The sequence below is a fragment of the Triturus cristatus genome, chromosome 4_2 (genome assembly GCF_964204655.1).
Source record: "Triturus cristatus chromosome 4_2, aTriCri1.1, whole genome shotgun sequence".
Classification (NCBI taxonomy): Eukaryota; Metazoa; Chordata; class Amphibia; order Caudata; family Salamandridae; genus Triturus; species Triturus cristatus.
The window spans coordinates 291,796,798-291,810,502 of NC_140586.1; the positions used below are offsets into that span (position 1 = coordinate 291,796,798).

At 47.4% G+C, this 13,705-nt stretch overlaps 1 protein-coding gene across 13 annotated transcripts in view; it reads right to left on the bottom strand.

Moving 5' to 3' along the window:
* Positions 1-13,705, bottom strand: part of RC3H1 (ring finger and CCCH-type domains 1) — a 710,644-nt gene that overhangs the window by 515,681 nt on the left and 181,258 nt on the right. For 7 of the 13 annotated variants that reach the window (XM_085601575.1, XM_085601567.1, XM_085601572.1 and 4 more), the window contains exons 5-7: positions 5,309-5,484; positions 4,194-4,394; positions 2,338-2,470 (exon numbers count right to left, since the gene is read on the bottom strand). In XM_085601575.1, the coding sequence (XP_085457701.1) occupies positions 2,338-2,470; positions 4,194-4,394; positions 5,309-5,484 (510 nt within the window). The remainder of the gene's footprint in view (positions 1-2,337; positions 2,471-4,193; positions 4,395-5,308; positions 5,485-13,705) is intronic. The other 6 variants (XM_085601577.1, XM_085601579.1, XM_085601576.1 and 3 more) reach the window with 1 other exon arrangement.

Consider the following 13,705-nt stretch of genomic DNA (forward strand, 5'->3'; position numbering starts at 1 on the left):
GAATTGACCAGGGTTCACTGCACTTGAATGACCAGGGTTAAGTTTCCATCGAGCAAGTCTTCTCATCAGAATGAACACTCTGTCATTAATTTTGGCATGACATTCTGAACCTTTTCTAAACCAAGGCCTAACATTCCCTTACTGAAGGATATTTTTACTCTTAAAACGTCCATACATTGTGGTGGAACGTTCTAATGTACAAACTGTCTGATTTCAAAAGCCATGCTGTCAAATTCAACAATATTAATTTCAGAAGTTGGATTTGCTCATGAAGTCGGGTTACAAGATTCAACCTGTAAGGAAATCTCTAATGCAGCCTCATGCACATCTGAAGCACATCTGCATACTACCATTTTCTCAGCCACTGTGGGGCTACGAGAATCATTGCTAGAGTCTTGCACAGTTTCACCACTATCGTCAGGATCAATGGCATTGGTGGAAAAGCATAAAGAAAGGTCCTTGATGAACAGGGCATTGCCCAATGAATTTTGTTCTAGCATTCTGGAAGCTAAGTATCAGCATTTTTTGTTTTGCGCTGCTGTGAAGAGATACAATGATGGAGTAACCTACTCTTCGAAGAGGGCTAAACAACTCAGTCTTCCAAGACCCACTCATAGTTTCCTCCTTGTTTCAAACGATTAAGTCCGCCTGTTGGTTTAAACTGCCTGGAACGCACCCTGCATTTAGTGTGTGATGTTCTGCACCACCAGTAAAAGTGGTCTTAAACTCTTGCTTCCCTGTTTGTTTAGGTAGTGCATGGTTGTGATGGTGTCGGTTTGCATCAATATGTTCTTCATCAAGAAACCGAACGAATGCCTAGAGACCAAGATGGGTCGCGATCAGCTAAAGATAGTTGAAGAAATGCAATCTCCCCTTATCTGTCCAATGGCCTTTACTGCCAGATGGACAAGAGGAGCTTTCCATTCCAATGCAGATGCTAGTGTTCCTGTTGAAATGGAACTCATTTGAGAAGATTTGGTCGCTTACACCACCATGAGAGGGATTATTTTATTGAAAGATTTGAATGCAATTTGTCTTCCAAATTGTTCAGTCTTTCAGACTATTCATCTTCTAGGCACAGATAAAGAGGTCTCGTATGAACTCTTGCTTTCAGGGCAATGTAGATACTGGATGCAAAAGAACCAAAAAGATAGGAGATTGGCCAATCTGTCAGACTGTTGGTATTCCAAATAGGAGGACACGGACACTTTTCTCGGAGAGATGACACTCCTCTGAATTATCCACTTTTCATTTTACGGTATCTATTGTGGCCCCCACGTAGGACAAACATTGCATTGGCATGGAGACACTTTGGAAAGCTGATTTGGAGACCTAGGTTTGAAAACACCAGTGTTTTCTTGAAATCCAGCTCCATCTTGGACCAGGTGTAAGCTTTAATTAGTCAATCATCCAGGTACAATAGATGAAGATTCCCTTACTCTGTGAGCTGCTGCTACTTCCATACATTTGGAGAGTAAACATGGCACTGCTTTTAGGTTGAATGGTAGGTCTGTGGATTGAAAATGTGAGTTCACTACCACACATCTCAGACACTTCCTATAATGTCTTGCTCTGGGGATGTGGAAGTAAGCATACCGTGGATAGATTTGGTGTGGTACAAGCAGCCAAAACTTCTCTTGAGGTATCTATTGGTAAGCCATAGATCTAGTACAGGTCTGTATTCCTGTTTTGAACCTTTCTTTTGAATCAGGAAGTGCTTGGAATAAGATCCTTGTCTTTTTGTTGAGATGGTCCCAGCTTTCTTCCACATTTCTCTAGTAGGACAGACATTTAGCTTCTGAAGATGGTCAACTGGTGATTCAAAGCTGGTTTTGGAGGCACTGGTGGTATTTTGACCTTGAAACGTAAATAGGATCCATGGTGCATACTGTTTAGCACACTCTTGTCTTTTGTGATAAGACTCTTTTTGATGTAGAGTTACCTCTCCCCCACCAGAGCGGTAAAAAGGGGATGTCCTAGTGTGTTCCCTCATTGGTCACTCATTTGCCATATAGTTGACGACTATATGGACACTAAAGTAGTAAACCGTGATTAGGAAAGAAAAGAAAGGCTAGAGTGATCCTCTACTTCAGAAGACTGCTGTTTCTTCAATATGACCAATCTTGAGGCAAAAGATGCAAGGGTGCCAGTCTAGTGACATGCTTCAACCAGGAAATAATAGTGCAGGAAGAGTTTGAACAAGGCGATTTGCAGGACAGCCCCTAATAAAAAATATATAAGGATGTACAATACCATCTAGTGCACAACCAGTCTTGCATTACATAACACCCATTACAAAGCATGTCCTAATAACTCAGCCTGCAGCAATTTTGGTACCTGGACTCGGGTCGATGTTTGCCAAAAGTTCCAGGTGTGGCCTCAAACGGTTGAGATTGGCTGGGTCTCCAGTCCTCTGAAGGGCGATGGTAAGTTCCTGAACACTCTGTGCGAATGAGGCCGGGGTCTGCAACTTAAAAAAGTTAATTGTAATAATCAATCTACAAAACTGCACTGAATCAGACAAGCCCGTGTCTTCACTGGTTACATTTCCAAACAGTCATGCAGTCTTAAAAAAAAAACTGAGTGGAGGCCCTGGTGTTAAAAATACCTAGTCTAAAATTAGTTGCTGCAATCGACTACAAAAAGATGGCCGCCACAGTGGTGTATGCAACAGAAAAGAAAATCACAAATTAAGGGCAGATACGAGAATCATAGGTAAGAACAGGGGTGGCAGATCATGCACTTCTAACCGAAAGCTATTCAAAAAGTAGACTTGTAGGTGTAGGCAGGGAAAGTAGGTAAAAAAGACACACTCACAACGGCAATTCACTACCAAAGTGCAGACAACAAGGCTTACTTGTGCAAAACATTCTTTTTAATGAAAGCGCACTCCTTACCTTCAACATCCAGTCATAGGTTGCTCCTAACAAGCTACTGTCCAATGAGGACACAAGAGCCTCAAGGCACAGCAGCACTATGGAATACACAGTTTTATACTGTGCTCACGGCAAGCTAGGAGCCACCAAATTTGGTGTCGCTTAGTACAGCCTAATACTGTTCTAAAGGAATTCATGAACTTAAGATTTTCAGTAAACCAAATGGGGCAAACAATCTGTGAGATCATTGCTCCAGTGCCCAATCCAGACCTCCTCCTTCCTGACAGCAAAGCCATTAGCCTTTCCATAGTTAAATACATCTCCTGTTCCCATTAGGACCCTCCATCCCCAGAATGGAGGTGGGCCTTTGAGGTGCTCCGTTTCCAAATATATAGAGCTCCAATGAACCTCCAATATATCTTCTCAGTATGGGGAGACACCTACACCCACATAACAAACTCATCTTTAAAAAAAAAAAACACACTTTGCTAAATTCCTCAGCCATAATCTATAAGCCACAAGCCTTGCATTTCATTGCTTTTGCTCCCAGCTAGTCGTACCCTCACTGGAGCAGCCAACACCATACTCCAAAGACTTCTGCTGTGGTCCACTGCCACACATGTGAACATTTACCAGCAAAGTGAAACAGATTATTTCCAAAATGCATAAAGGAATATTTATAAGCTCCTAAGCGTCTTGAAGTGTAAAGAAAACACAAATATCTATCTTTCCCAGGTGTCCAGGTAAGATTTCTTGAACTTGTATTACTGCAGGAAGTTGGTTACTTAACCTCTTGTAGTGTACCTCATTTGGGGCAGAATTTCAACATGCATGTGCAAAGTTCTACATGGTCCAAGAATGCGCACTGGGAAAGCAAGATCACAAATGGATGCTTCAAAATCCTGGTCTGAAAGACAAACTGATTTAAGTAATCCTAGCCTCTGATTAAATCTGTGACTTTCCATGAAAACCAGTAATCCAGACCTTTATTAAGCCTCTGACCCACCACACAATTAAGTAAACCTGAACTCTAAACCTCTACTACACCTCACAGAGATGTTGGAAATGCTGACCTGAGCTACATCTGTGACCTGCACAGAAAATACTGCAATACTGAGCTCACAATACCTTACTGCTTCATCAAAGTATATAGTACCTCTAGCTTCATAAGAGATTTCTAAAATTCAGTAGTTCTGAAGAAGTGCACCTCTGACTGCATAAAAATTAAATAAGCACTTAAATCTGTTGTTGCTGTGCCTCAATCCAACCTATTTCCCTGCAAGATAATAGAAGAACAGGAACGAGGGGTCCTCCTACCTTGTCTATTATAGACTGCATGTGGGATTTATGAGACTGGTCCCCATACAAGAGCGAGGACCACTGATCTGGAGCAATGCGTAAACCCGCCTCCATAGCGATTTGCACAATCTGTGAGTCATGCTCCCGCCGTAAGGCTTCATAGGTCCGGAACTCCTCCTTCAGTTGCATAAGGGAGGAGTCTTCATCACGCTTAGTAACCTACGGAGAAAAAAAATGAACAAAACAGACCACTAACACACAGGCACTAAGACCACAGACAAGAGATGACCAGGTATTATTACACAGTGAGAGCAGAAAATGGGCGACATGACAGACGTGAGAAATGAAAATTACAGTCCACCATTGTAAATACAGTGAACGAAACACCCGACAGAAAGAATAAAGAACTTGAACCCTTATAAGGACATGTGGGGACTCTAGGATCAATAAGAGTAGAAGGAGTGTATTTATATCCACTAAAGCCCTACAGCATTGGTGAGAGGAGGTCAGAAACATAAGATGTGAAGCACTTGATGTCATATAAATGCTAGAACAATTACTGTAGGATACAAATGAAGGAGAGATGTGTTAATCGCCCTTGTAAAAGAGTTGGACAACAAGCGTGTATTTACACATGGGATGTTATGATGGCATATACGTTTCAAAAGGCTTAGGGAACATCTGAAACAGGCTCACACCACCTTTACACAATAGCAACATAACTAAAAACAAGCAAGTGCCATACTCCAAAGGTGATTAGAGGTACAGTCTCAAGAAGGACCAAGGGTTACGTTAGTATTACCTCGAGGTGTGTTCAGCTAGCTAATTTCATAAACACCAACAAATTCACAAAGCATATTATAGGTGAATTTTATCTCCATTTATCTCCAACAGACCTGGGAAAATAACAGTGAATGACAATCTGATAGCCTGGATTTTAGAAGCGCACAGTAATGACACCTCCTCAAACACCATTAAATGGACAGAGAGACAAGTTTACCTGTTTGTTTCACTACATACTCATCCCCATATTAGTACCCCAGAGACGACTTTGCCAGCAAGTGCAGCACTTTGGGACACCTAAGGTCAGACTCAATCAAATCCTCTTGTTGCCCCAGCAACCCCAATCTCACCTTGAAGCAGGATGCTCTGTAAAGTAGTTGGACAACATGCCCAATGCTTGTTTTAGAGGCTTGAGGAAAACGCGGTTCAAGTCGCTGGACAACAAAGAGAACCAAGACTTTCCGGGATAGTGCAGAGCCATCTTCCAGGGCTAATAGGACCAGCTTCAGGGCCTCCTCCTGCATCGCTGAGAACAGACAGCAAACAGCACAGTCAGACATATTTTAGAAAAGTCTTCTGACCCGAGGCATCAAGAAACATTATATTGCTCTGGAATTATCTAGTTGTAAGGTTGTGTGACTTTTTGGTTAATCGGTATCTGATCATATAAAACGCTACATACCTGTAACAACCGCTCTCCAGCATGGTTCTTATAGCTAAACAGATGCTTCAAATAAAGATCGCCACAAAAAGGGACAATGCTAGATAACATTATTAATACGACTAAACCCAAATAGACAATAGGTTCCAGACCATCAATCACTAGGTAGGTGGACCAGAGAACAGGTGATATCAGCATATAACTCAGGTTAACTGAAAACAAAAGGTGTGGACGATCTTTCTCCCCGAAAGCTTGCAGGTGGCTATGACTTCTGTGGAGCGTCAATGTATTACCAGGTGCGGAACTACAGATTGCCTCCATTGGAAGCTAAAATGCATTTCTTCATAGAAGGTTGAAAAAGCATTGGGTGGAAAGAAAACATTACTTACTTCTGACAGTCAGTTTGCAATCTGTAGTGCTGTAGATTGATTTCCATTCTTTTCTTCTTCTTCAAAGAAGTGCTTTTAGTTGTGAGGTGATTGGCGATATCTCCCCTGAAACTAACAACGCATCAGCACATGGACTCTATACTTATGATTATGCTTTTACCCGTATACTTATGGCACTGTTGGAATAAAAAGGTCTTAGCCGTGTTGTTTATATATTGTTCTGCATAAGTTAGCATTTTATGTTTAGCCGTCATTTTGCCCCAAGAGCGAAACTAATCTCTCTGCCTCTGCGAGAAGCAGTTTTGGTAATTTTCCTTTTCTCCAAGGTTAGGCCCTGCTGTACTAATGAATACACTGTTCTTATTAGCGCACACCTTTACCACTAGATAGAGGCCTGTTCCCACTAGTCCAGCAATGGGCACAGGCAGAACGACCTTGGCACAGAGATAGTGTGTGCCCGGTCTCAGGATCGAAACAATGTATCACCATGTTTTCTGATGTCAGTCCCTCCACAGAAATTCTAAGAGACTGGGCACATAGGGCTCCGCTCGAGCGTACCTGAATAAAAACTTGGTTTGTATTCTCTGTCTGACCGACTCTTCATTTGTACGGAAGGCTGAGGTGGTCGCGAGTGACCCGGTGGCCCTAATCGGGTCACTTCCTTCAGCACCACGCCTCAATATCCCACCATACAAGAAAAAAACTAGTGGGGGGGGGGGGCATATCCTTCTCTGTTCAAGCAGTCAAACTATGGAACTCTTTACCCCCAAACATAAGATCCACAGATAACCACCTTTTCTTCTGAAGACTACTCAAGAATTGGATCTTCCCCACATAACCACCGTACTAAAACATACATATACACCATGTCCCTCTGTATCTAAGCATTTATTTGGACTATACATGTGTACCTACATATGTGTATTTCTTTGAATAACCGTGTGTACTAATTTTATTTTTAAAGATATAGATATTCGTTGGTTCTGCTTAACAAATCTACATATTACTTGTACTTACATTATTCTTTGTTTAACATATATGTAAGTGACTGCATAAATAAGTAAATCTTTATAATTATTTACCTATTGCTTCACTATTGACCAAAAAATAAAAATAAATTTAAAGTACAGAAACACTTGAAGGTCTGAGATTATTGAATACAACTTTAACCTACATATATTACCCTCCTTGTACTTCTGTATCTTTTTATTTGTTACTTTGCTTCTAATTCAGCATATCCAATGTACTACCCAATTTCTCACAGTGTGTCCTCTGACTCACCTCAAACTGCACTTGCCAATGCACTACCCTATTTTCACCCTATACCACTCCCAATATATCCTCTACCTCCACTCTCATCCATCCCAAAACCAATACCACTATGATCCCCAAAATAACCCTTTTGAGAGACCCTCCTTGCATTCTCATACCTCTTATTATTCAGATCTCCCAAACAAGCCTTTTGAATCCCTTCCCTCAGTCTCTTCCCCACCTTTACTCACTCCAAACCCCCTCCGACTGCTAAGAAGTCACCCCACAAAAATGTTTAGACACTTCCCTCTACTATCCCTCCAATCTTCCTTTTCAATCCAAATAACAGACTAGCATGGCAACCGCTAGAATTAATTTACATATTTCCTTACACGCCCAACTAATCCCATTTGGGTTACAGAGCAGAGTGCTACCTGCCAAAAAGCACTTCAACACCTTATCAGAGGAGCAAGCACTTTATAAATGCAAACCATTCCCTCTTCTATCCCTTCACTATCCTTTTACAATAACATGACATGTCCACCACTCAAATTAATTTCATATTTCCCTAGACTAAGCACTTCAACACGTCATCAGGTGTAGTTTGCACTATATAAATTATCCTGTTACACTTTCACAATTGGAGGAGCTTTTGGGCATGAGGCCACAACAATCTAGACTAATAATAGCAGGCGATTTGAAGATCACATTCGAACCCATAGACAAAGTTGATGTAATGGAAACGAGTGAAGTAGATCGAAAATGGTTGGTTCCTGTTTTAGACCTCCCCCCAGTTAAGAATTGGTCGCAATTGGTGCTCCAAGTAAATGTCCTAAATCTAGAGTACTGGCCAAGTGCAGTGATCGAAACAACAAAATCTGATAGACTTGGTGCAAACACTCTCAATAGGGTAAATAGTCCATCTCGTATCAACTATATATTATTAAATTTGAGGCTCTGGAGGAGTGTCTGTAGGTGACAACGGATAGGGACCACAAACTGCTGTGTTTAAGAATGATACCAGTGTGGGTTGGTTTCACTAAAGAGCCCCCAATTCAGAATATACTGACTCAAGTTCTTCAATCCAATGATAAAACGCAGATTAAAATGGCAGAAGGTAATTCTACGTGAAGACAAGCGCCTAGGCATGCATCATGATTTGATGGTAGGCACCCAAGAACTACAGACCTTGATCAGAAGCCCAGGAGGGCTGGCCGAAGTTGATACGGTCTACTCTGGTTTCCTTGAGCAAATAGGCTCTTACTTCATCGCACCAGGGTATAGTCCAAGGGCTAGAGAACTAAAAGGGGGCCCAGAATCTTGGTATAATAAGAACCCATCGATCCAAACTAGCCATGGCTATAAAATCCAGAGAAAGTGCCCAAATCTGGGCTTCCAGAAGGAGCTATAAGGCAGTCCTCAAAAATGCAAAGAATGAGTGGGACGAATCTTGTTAGCAGCTACTTAAAGAAGCCTGTGCCGCCAAAGACAAACATTCTGGTCCTTGTTTGTCAGGGGTAGCAAAGTAGGGGCACATCCTCTCCCAAACCATATTGCAGCTCAAGCTTGTTAGGACCATTTTAAAAAGCTCTATTCAGACACTGATGCTTTGCCCAGTGTTAGAAATGGGATTTTTGGCCAGGCTAGGGCATTTGCCAAAGCCAGGCAGAAACCACCACTCTAGTCAGGATAAGGGAATTACACTCCTAAAATAACCCCTGCTCACCCCCTTGGTAGCTTGGCACGAGCAGTCAGGCTTATCTTAGAGGCAGTGTGTAAAGCATTTGCACAGAATCAACAGTAATACCGTGTGAGCACTACAAAAGGACAACACACCAGTTTAGACAAATATCCAATATTTTTATATACAAGACCAACAAGCATTTGCAATGCAATAGGTCTCGCATTTGCGAGAGTTTAAACTATTGGCATTGTAAATGACCGCCTTTTATTTATTTGATAATTAACACATAAAAGGCATTGTCATTTACAATGCCAATAGCTCAAACTCTTGTAAATGCGAGACCTATTCAAAGACGCGGCCGCCATTGTCCCAGCTGCTTGGAAAATGAAAGCACGCATGGCGCACTGAATGTTGCAGGAAAGCATATCATGCCTGCAGTAGGAGAAACTCATTCAAGAAAATAGTGCTTAGAGACAAAAAAAGACTCACTGTGTAACAACCGAAGCAAAAGGGCCAGTCCTCATGGGAGGTTACAAATGAAGACCAGGCTGTACTAAGGAGGGACTAACAAGCCTATTAACGAATCCGAAGCCTGTATTTACGAAGGGCAATGACACAAGCCAATGACAAATATGAGCGGAGAGTGGGCGGGGCTTCAATTCCATACTCCAATACATCGTCTCGTAGAGCAGCGCATGCGCGCTGACCCTAGGCTCGACCTAAAAATATCTAGAGCACCATCTGCAAAGTTCCTTTCAGCGCAGTATGGATGCACAACAATAGGCAACATGTAGACATGTTCAACTGGAGTGGCTCAGTGGGGCACTTTGGCTCATGGCTCCACATCTCTTCTCCATTCATCTGTCCGAAAACTACCAATATAAGATTTCTGAACATATTTTCCCACAACTTAAAAAAAAAAAAAAAAAAAAGCAGAGGGGGGCGTGGCTAGGCGCCGAGGTGAATGGCCGCCTGATCCCGGAGCTCCGCCGGGACCGTTGGTGTTCCAGCAAAATCCGGACTTAATCCGCGCTGCGGGGAGTGCCCTCGGAGCTCCCCCGGCTCCCCCTGACCCGGTGCACACGGGGGCGGCTCGGCGACCCCAGGCGACACTCGCACGGCCCAGGAGGGTGGCCGCGGCGGAAGACGGCGGACGGACGCCTCGGCTCCGGAGCTCTGCTGCGGCTCCCGGCGCTACCTGAGGCCCCGGCGAGGGCCTGCCCACCGCCGCGCTCAGAGTGACGCCGTCGTAGGAAAACGCGGCTGATATCGCGGCTCGGGGCCGGAGACCATCGGATGTCTGCGGAGCGGGTGCGAGATCGCGACTGGGGCTGCAGCGAACTGATTCCCTAGCCGAAAAGAGGGCGCCATTTTGCGGCCACGAGAGACCAGAGGAAGGCCTGTTGCTGAGGGACGCCCTGCCCTACCCTCCGGTGAGACTCCAGAGCGCGACTGGGACTGCGAACCACCGGGCTGCCGGGGGTGAGACGGAGTGCCCTGCTTGCTATCGGGCCTGGCTGTTGGCGGAGGAGACCTTCTTCCCCCTACCGATCCCTGACAGAGAACTGTGGGCTCAAGGCTACGTCCGTCAAACCCAGCCGGATCGAAAGGGGCGCCTGGGTGCTGCGGCGGGAACCACCAGCCGTCCTTGGGAAGGTGCAAGATCGCGACTGGGGCTGCGGCAGACTGATTCCCTGGCCTAGAAGGGCACGCCATTTTGTGGCCACAGAAGAGCATGGCCTGTTGCGTAGGAGCGCCCGGCCCACTCATCCGGTGAGGCCTACAAGCGCGACTGGGGACTGCGCACCGCCTGGCTGACTGGGAGTGGGACGGTGTGCGGGAACTGACTTTGGGCCTCTCGTGTGCCGGCGGAGGTCTTCCTCCCCCTATCGATCCCTGAGCAACAGCGGTGGGCCCAAGGCTACATCCGCGAACACCGGTCGGACCACAGGACACCTCGGTGTTGCGGCGGGCGGTGTCGCATACGGCCCGCGGGGTGCCCGGACCGCCATGCGACCCAAGAGTGGAGCCGCAACGCAGGCCAACAAGCTTGACCAGTACACAGTAGCCAAGGCGCCGCCTCCGGCGGAAAGGGCTCCGAAGGATGACGCGGACCCAGCGGACCCTTCATTGAAGTCCATCATGGCTGCGATTCAAACCCTGGGCACGAACTTGGAAACCAAAATGGATAAGATCACCATTGAAGTGGCCCTGCTCCGAGCTGACCTGGGGAAAACCACTGACCGCTCCAAGGCTAATGAAGTCGATATTAAGGCCCTACAGGACTCGGAGAAGCGGCTTGAGGGTAGGGTGAATGAGCTAGTACACCAGCACCGCCTGATGGCCCTGCGGCTCGATGATCAAGAAGGGAGGGCTCGGAGAAGTAATATCCGCGTCGTGGGTGTGGCGGAAGGACTTGAAGGAGAAAGTGTGGAGCTCTTCCTGGAGGACCTGATCCTACGACACCTTAAACCCAAGCGTCTCTCGAAGCTCTTCACCATTGAGCGGGCGCACAGGGCCCCTATCCCACGACCCAAGCCTGGGGCCATGCCACGGACGATCATAGCCAAAATTCTGAATTTCCGGGACCGGGACGCAATTCTTCAGGCGGCACGACAGCACGGTGACCTACAGTATGAAGGGGCCACGATCCGGTTCTTTCCCGACTTCACGCTCCAGGTCCAACGGGAAAGGCGCTCCTTCCAAGGGGTCAAGGCGGAGCTCCGCGAGCGTGGGATCAGATATATGATGTTTTTCCCCGCCAAATTGAAAATCATCGCCGGGGGGCGATCCCTCTTCTTCACCACGCCGGAGGCGGTGCAGGAGTGGCTGGATGCGGGAGAGGCGACGCAGGATTCCAGGCGTGAAGAAGTACAGCGGCGAGACGCGGGCCTGCCCGCCACGGAGTCGGCGCCGGGACACCCTGCGGGTGGTGCGCCGAGTCAGCAGTCCTGGCGTTCCAGGTCCAACAGTCCCCGCTGGGGCTCGTCCAGAGAAGGGACGCCGCGCTGAGACCACGAGAGATAGCGCTGAGAAGACATCAGACAGTAACGTATACCACATGTGCCTTTCTTTTGAGACTAGTTGACTCTGGGGTACCCTGGCCGCCTCACTGCCTCTACGGGTGGCTTCCCTCTATGGGTGACTCCGGGACAGAGGGGCTGAACGAACTGGGACACCACGGACGGGCGACCAAAGGGGACTAGCCCACGAACTTCCCAAGTTGAGTTCCTCGGTGGGTTCACCGGGGTGGGGTGGGGCGACAGGCGCTCTGCTAATTGGGGTGGTGGGCAGTTCAAGACCCACGGAGCAGGGTGGGGGGTGTTGTTTTGGGATGGGGGGCAGGGAGGTCAGGGCCAGCTCCGGGAGGGAGGGAGTTGAGTGTCCGGCTCGATGGGTTTGTTGTATTTTGTATGGTTTGTTATTGTGGGGTGGGGTTCAGGGAGGGGTGGGAGTTGGGGATCCTTTACGGTCACACACACTATGTTCACACACTTGATGCCCGGGTGATGGGACAAGACACCCTCTTACGACACAGACATGGCTAGAAGGTGGGAAAAAAGCCTGAAGATTCTCAGCTGGAACGTCAACGGTATGGGGGACAGACTCAAGCGTACTATAGTTTTGCAGTTCCTCAAACGGCACCAGCCAGATGTGGTGCTTCTGCAAGAAACACACTTATTGGGGAATGTCTGCCACGCCCTGAACAGATATGGGTACATTCTAGCAGCACACTCAGGTTTCACCACTGGATCGAGAGGAGTGGGTATACTCCTGCGACGCTCGCTGCCCCTTCATGTAGATATCACCAAGACCGACCCGCAGGGCCGCTTCACGGCTGTGTCGGGGCGTTGGGAAGGCCGGGCGCTTAATCTTCTCTCAGTCTATGTCCCCCCAGGCCTACAGGCCCGGGCCTTCGCAGACCTGGGCTCATTCCTCCTATCGTTACCCGAGGGTCGGCTCGTTCTGGGAGGGGACTTGAACGCAGTGGCATCGGGAGCCCAAGACAGACTGCCACCTAGAGACCTGCCCCAGGGGCAACGGTGGCTGCCGGACTTCCTCGAGTCCTTCGGGCTGACGGACGTTTGGCGCCTACTCCACCCCACTGAAAGTAGCTTTAGTTTCTTCTCCGGGGCGCACCACTCCTTCTCACGGCTGGACTACATCCTCACCCTGCTCCAACACGACATGGCGGTACTGGAGGCCGAATTCCTCCCCAGGGGCATCTCCGACCATTCACCGGTCCTTGCACAGATTATATTCGGAAGTCGACGGGAGGGCTGCACTGCGCCAATTAATCCCTGGCACTTGAAACACGAGGTCACTAGGAAACACATATCCACTTCCATCTCGCGCTACTTCACAGAAAATGATGGGTCGGTCGCCTCCCCTGCCACCCTCTGGGAGGCGTTTAAAACAGTGGTGCGGGGCGAGGCGCTATCGGCTATCGCGGCTCGGCGACGGGAACGCAGCCACCAGACCGTAGCGCTAGAGGAGCAACTTGGGGAACTAGAAAGGGAGGCAACGACCAGCGGCGACCGGGAGCTCAGGCACGCGATGCAGCTAAAGGCGGCGGAGTATAGAGCGCTGGTATCCCAGGAGGCCCAGACGGTGGCTCGGCATAGAATTGGTAGAATATATGATCAAGGTGACAAAGCCGGGAAACTTATTGCCTGGCTCGAGCGGAAACAACAGGCCAGCAGGGTGGTGCCGGAGTTGCACACTGAACTGGGGAGAGTGCTCACGGAACCCCGGGAAATAG